Source organism: Callorhinus ursinus, unplaced genomic scaffold (genome assembly GCF_003265705.2).
Source record: "Callorhinus ursinus isolate GAN/ISIS: 27379988/994484 unplaced genomic scaffold, GSC_fseal_2.0 scaffold15, whole genome shotgun sequence".
Taxonomy (NCBI): domain Eukaryota; kingdom Metazoa; phylum Chordata; class Mammalia; order Carnivora; family Otariidae; genus Callorhinus; species Callorhinus ursinus.
Genome location: NW_027397077.1, coordinates 39,569,342 through 39,582,115, shown reverse-complemented (window position 1 = coordinate 39,582,115; position 12,774 = coordinate 39,569,342). Strand labels below are relative to the sequence as shown.

The following is a 12,774-nucleotide window of genomic DNA, read 5'->3' as shown; positions in this document are numbered from 1 at the left end:
TGCACCTGTCCGGGTGTTAAAGGGCCTCGGGCGACATGCTAGGCCAGCGACGCTGTCACAGACACATGCCGGAGACACGGGTAGAAAAATAGTGTCTGCCTTTATTCGAGTCGTCTCCCCTGCCTCACGTGCCATCCCGCGTGCAGTCCCCAGGATACCCGGGAGCCCCGGGAGCCTGAAGCAGCTGGTCCAGGGAGGGCTGCAGGACCCGGGACACTTGCTTCGCCCTCTCCCCGAGTCTCCCGGGACGGGGGGAGCCAGGCCTCTGCAGGGTCCCCAGGAAGTCGGGCAACTGGGAGGGCAGGGAGAAGACCGGTACGCTGCGGAAAAGGGCGGGTACGGCCTCCGAGTGGAGCAGTCCGTCGAAGTAGGCCCCCACATAGCGGCCGGGTGCCCGGCCCTGCAGGAAGTCGGGCAGCACGCAGCTCAGCGAGGCGGCAAAGGCGTCGTGCGGGCCGTGTGGGGCGGACGCTGCCGCCCCGTCCTGCAGCCACTCGTGGCACAGCGCCACGGCCCCGGGCGAGAAGAGAAGAACCACCACGCCGCCGTCCTGCAGGGTCTGGTGCCGCTGCGCGTGGAACCAGGCCAGGGGTCCCTGCGCACTCAGTTCACGACGGCTCCAGAGGTCCACGACCACCCGCAGCGGCAGCTGGCACAGCGCCGAGGCCAGGGCGCCCACCAAGCGCTCGAAGCCCGAGTCCTCCGCAGAGTAGAGGAGCAGAGCCGCGCGGCCCTTGGCGGCAGCTGCCAGAGAGAATAGAGGGGAAAGGAAGACGTGAGAAGGCCCGAGGCCCGGCCCGCTGGGGGCGGCCCCCCGCCCGGCACTTGCTCACACTCACCCCCCCGCGCGGAGGTCCTCCTTCAAGAGCCTCAGCCACCCTGTTAAGGGAGAGGGGCGGGGGCGGCCCATGAGCTCGGCCGCCAGGCCGCCACCTTCTCGAGGGGAACTCTCAGCCCTGGGAGGTCGGGAAGTGCTCACCTTTCACGTGGTCCTTTTTGAAAAGGAAGAGAAGGAAAAGCACAGAGGCCAAGAGTAGGCAGGCCAGCCACACCAGGGCCCAGCGCTGGTGAACGTCTAGGAGACCCGGGGGAGAGGACAGGCTAGTTAGATACCTCACACTTTCAACTCACTTCAGGAAGGAGAAAACTCATTTAAGAGATCTCTGGGGCTGCCATGTGGCGACTGAACTGGCTCAGAGGAATGGAAAGATTTTTCCCAAATCCACAGCATATAGTGTCAGAGTCAGTATATGGACATAGATCCATCTATTTGGGTGACCTTGGATAAGTCACTTCACCTTTTGCCTCAGTTTTCACCCCTGTAAAACTGGGTTCACAATAGTTCCTACTTCATAAGGTTGTGAGGACTACATATATTAATACACACAAAGCACTTAAGCTGGGCATAGTAAGCTCTCAAATGTCAGCTAATATTGTCTGGTAAGCCTGGGGTTGCTGGGCCTTTGATCTCACTCTCTTGATGACTCCAACAGCCTTCTAACTGGAGTCCCTAACCTCTTTTTTACCTCCAAGTCCTTCACTACATGGCAGCCTCGGAGATCTTTTTAAAATACAAATTTGATTATAGCCTTTCAGGAAACTCCCACTGCTCTTAACATAAAATCCAATTTCCTAGGGGGCACCTGGGTGGCTCAGTCCGTTAAGGGTCCAACTCTTGATTTGGCTCAGGTCACGATCTCAGGGTTGTGAGATCATGAGTGTGGAGTCTGCTTAAGATTCTCTGCCCCTCCCCCCTCTTAAAAAAAAAAATCCAATTCCTTACATCAGCTCCCAAAGCCCTAGATGGCCTTTGCATCCTTGTGATAGAGGTCTGCCTTCCAAGATCCTCCAACCTCCCTGGCTACCTTGGAGTTCCTCAAAAAAGCATCTCTCCCCCTTCACCTAGCTCAGCCTTCAGAACAGCCAGAACCTTTTCCTGGCCTCACCCCACCTAAATCAGTTCCCCAATATATGCATTTATGGATTTGGACACTTTATAGTGAATGCTTCAATAGCTCACATTTACTAAATGTAAGTGATTGTTTAGCTAATGTCTTTCTAGCCTTCTATGGCTGTGGTGGGGACAGGGATTGTGTCTTTTTGGTGATGCTTGAATCTCTGTAAGCTCTCTTCTTGGTTTTTGAATGAAGGAAGGAGTGTCCCTCTGATTGATCTGAGCCAGAGAAGGACAAGGCCATTGCATGTGCCCTGTAGGAATGTCTAGATTCCAGCCCTTGGTACATAGGGGAAGGGCAGTTCTTGTAATACTCACACTTGTCCATGGGGCAGGCCCATAGTGCTCTCAGGTCATCTTCCCACAGCTGTAAGACACAAACAAAACCAAGGCCACAGCCCCAGAACACCCACCAAGTTCTGGCCAGCCTGATCTCCAAATTCCCAGCCTCAACTATACATACTTCACACACATACACACACACTGTAGGTCCCCGCAAGCTGCTCTGCCTTTGATCACGCTATGCCTACTCCATGCCATATCTGGCCCACGTGAAATTGCCCTTCCTTGAAGCTCTCCCTGGAACCCAGGGCTTAGCACAAATTTGGTTATCTGTTTACTGTTTTCTAGCCAGCAGTGAGCAACTTGGGAACAGGAACTGTGCTTCTTCAGTTCTTGGCTTCCCCAGGGCTGGACACAAAATAAGCAGAAATAGATAGTGAGTGGGTACTAGAGGGATAGTGAGGAGGCCCCTGCCTAGGAATAATGAGGGTTTTGCTGGTACCTTCTGCTAGGCACAGGAAGAGATGGAAGAAGTTAAATACAGAGTTTTAGGCCTATTGGCCTTGGGCATTGGGGCAAGTCCCTCCTGCCACCTACTCACCTGCAGACACTGGCCTGACTGCAGGTCTTGTAGTAACTGTTCTCCAAGGTGAGCTGCCCTCTGCCAAGCCAAAGGGAGGCTGTCACCTAGGGGCACCACACTTAGGAGACCACCAAGCTGCAGCTGAGCAGAATAGTGGTGGTGGTGGGGGGCTGGAGACTTGTAAGGGGTCACTAAGAACAGGGTCTAGGTCTGAGTCACCCCCACATTCCCAGAGACCAGCACAGGGTCTGGCACAGAGGAGGGGAAATTTGAGGCCAGGCTTGAGATGGAACTGGAAAGGTACATGGAGGAGAGTCCCCTCGTCCTTACCGTGGAGGCCCTGCTGAGTAGTGGGGTGCAACCACTGGGCTCCAAGGCACAGAGCGATCTGTTGTCCTGGGGGCCTCGTGTCTCTACCAGTAGCATATCATCCTTGAGGGCCCCAAGGGAGTCTGGAGGGGTGAGAGCCCATTGTGAGTGAGACCCAACCATGCTGGAGGCTGCCACTTGCCCCCACCCCTTCCCATGCCTGACCTTAATCCCCATGAGGTGGCTCTTCTAGGGTTCACCTCTATTTCAATAGCCCTGCCCCAGCCTTCCCCAGGCTTCACTCACCAGCCCACAAACACTCCTGTAGCTGCAGCTTCTCCCAGCTGCTCACCTGCTTAGAAGGAGCCAAGGTTAGGGGCACAGGGAAAAGCAAGAGGCAAGGCCACAAAGAAGAGAAGGACAGTAAGGGAAGCCTCTCTGGCTGGGGGGAGGTGGGGATGCGGGGTTCTGCATCCTGGACCTAGTGTTAGGCAGATCAGGGTTCAAGGCTGGGTGATTAAGAGATACTTTGTTTTTCTCAGCCTCAGCCTTGCAAGGGCATCTGTGCTAACGAGCCTTATGACCCTACATTAGCTCTTCTCATGTCTGACAAAGCACTTCCTACATTCCCTTCTCGTCTAACCACCTTCACCAAGAGGCCTCATCTGATCACTCCACTTGGATACTGTATTATTCACTCAGTCTGAGTCTTTCTCCATTATTTTCTTTTTAAGATTTTATTTGACAGAGAGAGAGAGAGAGAGCACAAACAGGGGGAGTGGCAGGCAGAGGGAGAAGCAGGCTCCCTCTGCAGCAGGCTCCCTGCTGAGCAGGGAGCCTGATGTGGGACTCGATCCCAGGACCCTGGGATCATGACCTGAGCCGAAGGCAGACGCTCAACTGACTGAGCCACTCAGGCGCCCCTGTCTTTCTCCATTAGAACATAAGCTCTACAGGGTGGGAATATTTATTGGTTTTATTCACTACTGTGAAGTAGTTACTATCATCCCCATTAAACAGATGAGGAGACTGATGTTCAGAGCAGTGACTTGCTCAGAGTCCCACAGCACTGCTAAATAAATAGCACAACTCCCAGAGGTAGCCCATAACAACTTTGCTCCAGTGACCCAAGGATAAATTGGGTCCAGAAGACAGTGAATTCTGGGGGGGGGGTCCACTTGGGGTCCTGCCCCTAGCCCAGAGCTCTTGTGCCTCTTCTTACCTGGACACAGAGGTTGGGGTGGGCATTCAGCAATGGCAACTCAAGTGTCTTCTGTGGAAAAAAGGGTATTGGGTAAGGTCAGGAAATGTGCTCCCCTGAGCTCCCCTTCCTTTCCTGATCCCAGGAGCCTCCCACCGCTTCACTTACGTTTACAGTGACATTTGTTCGGGACAGTGGCGGGACCAGCGACTGGCAGGGGCCCCCACCTGGTGCCTGCCAACACAGAGTGGCCTCAGCAAGCAGCGAACAGGGTGCATTTAGTTGCCAGCCCCGGGGCGGCAGTAGCCTCAGCCGGGCTGCACGCCAGAGGTTCCCTTGTGCCCGGGGATCTGCAAGGAGAGGGCTGGGTCACTGGGCGGCCAGCATGTGTCCACCTACACCGTTTCTACCCTGGCCCCAGCCCTGGTCTTCTCACCCTCCCTAAAGGGGCAGAGGCTCGTCCTGACAGAGTCGGGCTCTAGAGGCCACACCTGGAAAAGAAACAGGGTTCTATTTAGTCCATTCAACCCAGCTGACCCTCCCAGAGTATGTGCCAGCCCCTCTGCTAGGCACTGGGGATGCATTCATTCGACTAATATTTCATCAACACTTGCCCAGTCTTTTTGCCCTTTGTAAAGCCCTAGAGTTGCACACATTTATTCTTCCAGCAAACCCTATACCAATATCTGGCAACACCTTCATTCAACAGACTTTTAATGAGTACCTACTCTGTGTCTTAGCACCATGGTAGGTAGTAGGGATGTTGATAATTAAATCCACAGTCATTTCATGTGAACCCACTATATGCCAGGTACTGTGCTAAGTGTTTATATATATACATATATATATATAGTAAACTAAACTATATATATATATATATATAGTAAACTATACCCACTGTGTGGGGCTCGAACTCATGACCCTGAGATCAAGAGTCACATGCTCTATCAACTGAACCAGCCAGACACCCCATTTCTTTCAATAAACTTTTAAAGCACATCTATTCTGTGCTTAGCCCTGTGGTAAGCAGTAGAGATAATACATTAATTTATTCAGCAAACTTTTAATTAAGACCACCTACTATGTGGCAGGCATTGTGCTTGGCAGTAAGGATGTTTATATCAGAGCAAACATTTCATGAACATCTGTTATGTGTCCTATCACAGTGTTAGTAGGGTTTCATTCATTCATTCATTCATTCATTCATTCATTCATTCCTTTAACAGACTTAATTAGCACCCACTACATGCTAGACATTGTGCAAGTTTCTGGGGAGTTACTAAATTTGAATTAGGTATTATTTCCTTGCCTTCAAGGAAATTACAAAGTTAGTAAGGATAAAACATGTATAAATTAATAAATTGACCACTCATTTATTGAGCATCTGTTGTGTGCAAGAAGAAATGAGACAGGTGCCCAAATAAGAAAGGAAGTGATAAATGAACAAGAAAAGACAGAAGTGCAAGAAGATTGGAAGACAGGAGAGGCCAGACAGTTGAGGAAAAGCTTTGGGAAAGAGGTAACATTTGAGCTGGAAGGATTTGGTTGTATAGAAAAGATGTGAGGGCATTTCAGGCAGTGGAAATGACAGGCATTAATGTCAGAGATAAAATAGATGGGACCTGATTACCATTTAAATGTGCAATCAGAAGAGGAAAGACGGGTGCCTGGCTGGCTCAGTTGGTAGAACATGCGACTTTTGACCTCAAGGTTGTTAAGTTCAAGCCCCACACTGGGTGTAGAGATTACTTAAAAATAAAATCTTCAGGGCGCCTGGGTGGCTCAGTTGGTTAAGCGACTGCCTTCAGCTCAGGTCATGATCCTGGAGTCCTGGGATCGAGTCCCGCATCGGGCTCCCTGCTCAGCAGGGAGTCTGCTTCTCCTTCTGACCCTCTTCCCTCTCGTGCTCTCTATCTCTCATTCTCTCCCTCTCAAATAAATAAATAAAATCTAAAATAAATAAATAAATAAATAAATAAAATCTTAAAAAAAATAAAATAAAATCTTAAAAAAAAAAGAAGAGGAAAGAGCCAACATATAGAAGCTTGGATACTTTCTTTTGTAACAGTCCTATGAGGCTGGTATTGTTATTTCCATTTTATAAATAAGAAACAGGCTCGGAGAGGTGAAGTGACTTGCACAAGATCACACAGCTAGCAAATGGCAAGAGTCAGGATGCAAACTGTCTGAGTTCACAGCACATGCTCTACTTTCCAGAAGAGGACAAAGAGGCAGTTGGAGGATTAGGGGAAGGCTTCAGGGAGGAGGTGGTATTTGAATGGGGCCATGAAGAATGAGTAGGAGTCCTGTGCCTAGAGGATCAGGAAGAGCATTCAGAGACTGCAACAGGCAGAAGACAGGACAGCAAAGGTCAGGAAAGGGCTAGTCACCTTAGGGAGAAACAGTTCCCACCGCAAAGAGGAATACGGAGGATGGCATGACAAGGAGGGTAACGGCCACCGCCCTCACCAATCCCCTTCCCCTGGCACCTAGCTGGACTCTTCTCTTACCTGAATACAAAGGCAGGGAAACAGGTCTGTGTGGTTCAAAGTAATGTTCTGTGGCCCGGTCTGTGGGATAAGCGGAAGGTGAGAAGTTGGAGAGGAGGAGGAGGAGGAAGGCCAGAAGCCAAAGTTGAGGGAACCAGGCAGGCAGCCGTGCCACCAAGGTTCCTTGCTTGGGGTGTGAGTCGCTATATCCTCCTCAAGGGTCCCCTCTGATAATGCGCTCGCATCCTTAGCACGGGCCTCAGCCTAGAGTGGGAATGGACTTGGGGAGGGGGAGGCCTCACCAGGTTGCTGTGCCACCAGGGTTTTGTGGGGCCCTGGACGTGGTTCCAGTACAGGGAGAGGCCAAAGTGCTGCTCCTCAGAGACGTCCAGCACCAGGTGCACATCATCGCCATCGGCAGACACACTGAGCCAGGGCAGGGCTGGGGGGAGGCAAAGAGAGGGAGACTTCCTTCACCTCTTCTGCATACCCACCCCTGGCCATACCCCTCTGACTGACCCTTTAGTTTCCTTCATATCCCTGAAACTGGAAGGCCCTGGAGGGCAGAGACTGTGTCCTCATCTCTGACCAGACTTTGTCCCTAGCAGCCAGCCTGGTATCTCGACACAACTCTTCTCCTTCTGCAACCAGAAGGATCCTGTAACCACTGTAAGATATATCATCCTCCTCTGCTCAGAACCTTCTGATGACCCCCTGCCAAATTACTCCCAGAGTAAAAGCCAGAGTCCTTACAATGGCTTGCAAGACCCTACCCACTCTAACCTCATTTCCTAGCACTCTTGTCCTTAATTAATCTGCCGCAGACACACTGCCCTCTTTGCTCATACTTAAACACACCAGATATACTCCTGCTTCAGGCCCTTTGTACTGGCTCTTCCCTTTGCATATGGAATGCTTTTCCCTCAGATACCCACAGGGCTCCTCCCATACCTCCTTCAGGTGTTTGCTCACCAGAGTGAAGCCATCCCTGACTGCTGCAACTCCCAACTCCCTTATACTCCTTCCTTTCCCCAAATTGTCTCCATCACACTAATCACATCTTAGTGCATAGTTCACACCTCCATGTGTTTATTGTGTCCTCCATCACCCCTATCCTGACTCTGACTCTCATCTAGAAGGTCCTCTCTGTAAGGCAAGGATTTTTGTCGGTTTTGTTTATTGACTTATCTCCAGTGCCTAGGATTATTTCTTGGGCAGAGTAACTACTCAATAAATATCTGTTGAATAAGTGAACCAGTGTCTACTGAATGAATGAAGACATGAAATGCATGATGTGTATCTGTGTCCTCAAAGTTCTGGTGCTGAGTCGTCTCTAATGAATTACCAAAGAGGCAGGCCAAACTTAAGGAACCAAAAAGGAAATAAAATTGAAAAAATTTAAAGTTTGGGGTGCCTGGGTGGCTCAGTTGGTTGGGCATCTGCCTTCGGCTGAGGTCATGATCCCAGGGTCCTGGGATCCAGTCCCACGTCAGGCTCCCTGTTCAGCAGGGAGCTTGCTTCTCCCTCTGCCTGCCACTCCCCCTACTTGTGCTCTCTCTCTCTCTGACAAATAAATAAAATCTTTTAAAAAAAAAATTTAAGATTTCAAAAACAACACTGCTTATATCTTGATTATATCTTGATAGTTATGCAAGTGTATACATATTTAAAAATTAACTGAACTGGACTTTAAAATTAGTGCACTTTACACACTTTTCTATATGTGTATTATACCACAGTAAAAAAGAAAATACAACACGAAAAATGAACAAAGTGAAAATAAAATTCAAGTAGTGCCTGGGAAAAATCATCAGAGCCTTGACTTTCCTAGCCCTTATTTCATGGTTTAATATTATTTTTATTTTGATATATAGTGGATAGTGGGGTGTACCATAATCTTGACAACACTTTGGGCTTCTAGATGTCCCTGGTACTAGTAAATAAATTTGTTATAAAGAGTGAGAGATTCAGCTTCATATTCCCAATGCCTGGCACAGAGTAGGAGCTACTACAGATGTGTGATGAATTAATGAGCTCTATGAGCATCTGGATTGTGGCAAGCCCAGACCTGAAGCCACCTCCAAGGGTCCCTCACACTCCAGACCCTGCCCCTCCCTCCTCCCAGCCCTACTGGCCATAGCCCCTACCCCAGCAGCTCTGGATGCTGTCCCGGACTTCAAGCCCCTTGCAGTCTGGAGAGAGATCACAGAAAAGCCTCCAGTGGGGCTGGGGGCCAAAGAAAGAAGGGGGGCAATCCAACCCATAGGGAGCACTGGGAAGGGCTCCTTGTCCCTTAAATACCACCCCATCTATCTAGTGCCCAAAGCATCTTCCTCAGGCATTGGGAAGCAATATCACCTAGGGAGAAGAGACAGAGGGACAGACTCTGGGGAAGATGGGAGCTCGGACCCCTGCCTATGAGTGGATGGGACTAGGAAGGGGGTGAAAGCAGAATGGCAGTGGCCAGAGGAGAAAGAGACTTGGGGGCGGGCAGGACTTGGGGCCCCTGAGGCTCTGGGGCCACTTACCAGGCAACTGTTGTGTGAGGTTGAGTTCCTTCTGGTACCTGGGCTGAGTGTAGGACCAGAGTCGCACCTCAGCCCCCAGAGCAGCCTCGAAGCAGTCAAATACTACAGAGCCCTGTGAGGAGAGGAGTGGCGGAAGGCTGGTGGTATGGGGCTCAGAATAAAGGCCGAGGGCTCCACTCACCCCCTCCCCCAACCAATGACTCTGTGCTGTAAGGCCCGAAATTCTCCCATTAGTGTTTCCTCTAAAAGCCCCCAGCTCTAGGGCGCCTGGGTGGCTCAGTCGGTTAAGTGACTGCCTTGGGCTCAGGTCATGATCCTGGAGTCCCGGGATCGAGTCCCGCGTCGGGCTCCCTGCTCGGCGGGGAGTCTGCTTCTCCCTCTGACCCTCTTCCCTCTCGTGCTCTCTCTCTCGAATAAATAAATAAAAGCTTTAAAAAAAAATCACTTTAAAAGCCCCCCGCTCTAAAGCACACACCCTCAGCAAGGGTGTCAGCTGGGCAGGGATGAGGGCCCTAGCTCTTTGAGTCCCTGTCCCCACCGTGTTATCCCACATCACATGGCCAAAGTCAAGGTGATCAGATACCCCAGCACAAATGTGGGACAGCCCTTCCCACACCCAATGCCTCAGTGGTCCTCACAACTACCCCTTGAGGTGGGCCAGCAGACTTTCTCCCATTCTATAATTTTCCAGGCAAGAGGATATTGGCTGGGAGCTGGGGGCAGGGGCGGAAGTCAAAGGGTTTGAGTGGTTTGGCCCAAGTGGAGCTACATCTTCCAAACACATGTGGCCTCCTGAAGTAGGGAGAAGCCCCAACACCCCTCACCACGGTCAACACACAGGGCAGACATGGTATAGCAGAAAGTCCAGAGAAGTGGATCCAGCCCACGGCCTTCCCCTCTCCAACCTCAGTTTCTCTGTCTGGAAAATGAGGGTAATAATAATGCCTAGTTCATGTGTACTTCTGAGGATTACAAAGGAAAGGGAGAATGAAGTCTCGTGAGACCCTTCAGTGCTGGGCATTACATCAGCTGTTTTACACATACCAACTCATCTTTTTTTCACAACAGCCATATGAGATAGGACTATTCTTATTCCCGTTTTACAGACAGGAAAACAGAGGCAGAAAGGGCTTGCCCACAGCCCTGCCGGAGTCAGCACACAGACATAACACGCACATGAGAGCACTTCAGGACATCATACTTAGAAGACGGCTACTGCTACAATTATTATTTCGCATACCACAGACTGACCAGGCCGCGCGAGGGCAGCACGCACTTGCACCTCCAGCAGGACGCAGCGGGCAGTGGGGTAGGCCTGGAAGGAGAGCACCACTTGGGCCTGGAGAAAGGCTGTGAGCAACAGGGTGGGGCACTGGTCAGGCCCCGGGGCCACAGGCAAGGCCCTGGCTAGGGGCAGTTGGGCCAGCCGGGTTCTCCTCACCGTTCCTAGGCTCCTCAAGCTCTGGATCAGCTGCTATTCCAAACTTGTCCTCATCTTTAGGCTCTTCCCAGTGCCCTAGAAGGACCCGAGAACAAGGCCCAGGTCAGGCCCCGGCTCTGGGCCGGCTTTGGGCTTGGCTTCCTTCCTGAAAGCCCAGTGCTGAGAAGCAGGGGCCAGGCCTGGGGCCTTGGGGTGGGGGTGGGGGGAGACAGGGAGACCAGGCTGACCTGGGGGTCCTTTGGCCGGTGTTCTCCAGGAGAGCATTGAGGATGCACAGGACTGCCTGACAGACTCCCCAGTCCTTGTGCCCATCCCAGACATGCTGACGTGTGCACATACAGTTAGGGGATGACCTGCTCACCATGCACAGCCAAGTGGATGGCCACACGCACGCAGAGGTCACAGTCAGTCTCCTGGTGGCACCTCAGCACCAGCTCTGTCTGCAGGCGTGTGGGCACCAGCACAGGGCCCGGGGCAGACACAATGCTCCCAGGCAGGCAGAGCACGTCACCATCTGTGCATGAAGGGTGGGGTGGGAGCTGAAGCTAGAGGTTAGTTGCACCTGACACCCCCAGAGGGCCAAAGAGCTTTGGGCTCTTTCCTGGGCTGAGGGTGGGTGGTGAGGGCAGAGAACTGGAACATCTCCCCTCCCTCTGCCAACCCGGGCAGTTCTTTCCTTTCCAAAAGTACGGCTACTCACCCCAGAGGTGGCAGGAAAGGCCCTGGGAAGGAGGTAAAGACAAGTCAGAGCTTATGCCATCGAATCTAGCCATTTTTTCCCTGCCTCGTATCCCTGCCCACCCTTCTGGGGCTCCCCATTCAAGCCCCTCCCAGGAGAGGACAAATCCAGCTCTTGCCCCCTCCCCATTCTTCTCTTATCCCATCAGCACCAGACAGACCAGCCAGGGCAGTTCTGGTGGTAGTGACAGTGACAGGAGCCAAGCTAGGGCCTCCAATCGGCGGCGGACTGAACCCTGAGCTTTCCCCAACCCTCCCAGTACCCCAGACTTACTGGAGAGCAGCGGGCAGTGTCCTGAGGCCCCATAAGCTTCTCCAAAGAGAGGACCATGGGGCTTCGGCCCAGTGCCAAGGACAACAGGAACAAAGGCACAGGCATCTTCCAGGTACCAGGAGACACCAAGGCCCAAGGCCCTGTCCTGCCCCCCCCAAAGGGGGGGGCAGACACCGTACCTCTGCTCCCACTCAGCCCCAAGCCTGTGGGCATGAGGGGCCGGAATCCCTCTTCAGTCTGGGGTCCCAGTGCTGGCTTGAGCACTCCCTCTCCTGGGAGTCCTGAATCCTGTCCCAGTCCAGCCGGAGTGCTTTCGGTTTGGCTCCCGGCAGGCAGCTGGCTGTTCCCGCCCCGCCCTGTCCCTCCCACCAACACCAGGCCTGGGAGCCAGCAGCCTTGGACTGGGGTGGTGGCCTCCTCTCCTTTCCCTCTCCTCCTCCTCCTTCTCCGCTGACACCTGGCTGGGAGGGGCGCCTGAAGAGGGTGGCGGCATCACAGCTGAGTAAGGGAGCTCTTACTCACCCCAGGGAGTCGCTAAGGAAGAGGGCCTGGGCCATGCTGGGGCATTTCCACTGCCCCCATGAATCCGGGATTTGGTGCCCATTAGGTCCCCTCATACAGGGCACCCCCGGTCCCTTCACACATCTGCCAGGGACTCAGTGACCCTTTGTGGGACAGGCGCTCTAAAGGCAGGGACAAAGGGCATCAGGAAGTGGGCTTTTCACCACTTCCTGGCCTCTGCTCAAGTGTGGTAGGGAGGAAAGGAACTCAGGACTCAGAGCCAGGCAGACGGGGGTCCCATTTGTGCTGTTGCCATGTGCTGGCTGCATGACAAATGGACCTTTCTGAACCTGTTACAGTGAGGATCAAGATTTCCAGGTCCTCCTTTGCCTTTTCAGAGGCTTTGCTTGTGAGAATGTGAAGGATGTGGTTATGGGAGTGGACATGGAAGATCCCAGCCCACAAACAGGCATA

The 12,774-nt window shown here is 52.4% G+C and overlaps 1 protein-coding gene across 8 annotated transcripts; it reads right to left on the bottom strand.

The window, feature by feature from the left end:
• Positions 1-81: 81 nt before the first annotated feature.
• IL17RC (interleukin 17 receptor C) lies at positions 82-12,711 on the bottom strand. Of its 8 annotated transcripts, XM_073901645.1 has the most exons (19): positions 11,800-12,711; positions 11,488-11,509; positions 11,149-11,301; positions 10,788-10,862; positions 10,587-10,696; positions 9,347-9,458; positions 8,966-9,010; positions 7,121-7,260; positions 6,840-6,899; positions 4,766-4,820; positions 4,498-4,679; positions 4,351-4,401; positions 3,435-3,483; positions 3,150-3,271; positions 2,838-2,897; positions 2,273-2,321; positions 980-1,075; positions 840-879; positions 474-744 (listed from the first exon to the last, which is right to left on the bottom strand). In XM_073901645.1, the coding sequence occupies exons 1-19, from the start codon at positions 12,010-12,012 to the stop codon at positions 609-611; spliced, it is 1,770 nt and encodes a 589-aa protein (XP_073757746.1). In that variant the 5' UTR covers positions 12,013-12,711; the 3' UTR covers positions 474-608. The 8 variants fall into 8 exon arrangements, with proteins under 8 accessions (XP_025740730.2, XP_025740732.1, XP_073757742.1 ...); XM_025884945.2 differs by lacking the exon at positions 840-879 and having other exon boundaries at positions 82-744; XM_025884947.2 differs by lacking the exon at positions 840-879 and having other exon boundaries at positions 82-744; positions 3,435-3,480.
• Between the last annotated feature and the right edge of the window lie 63 nt (positions 12,712-12,774).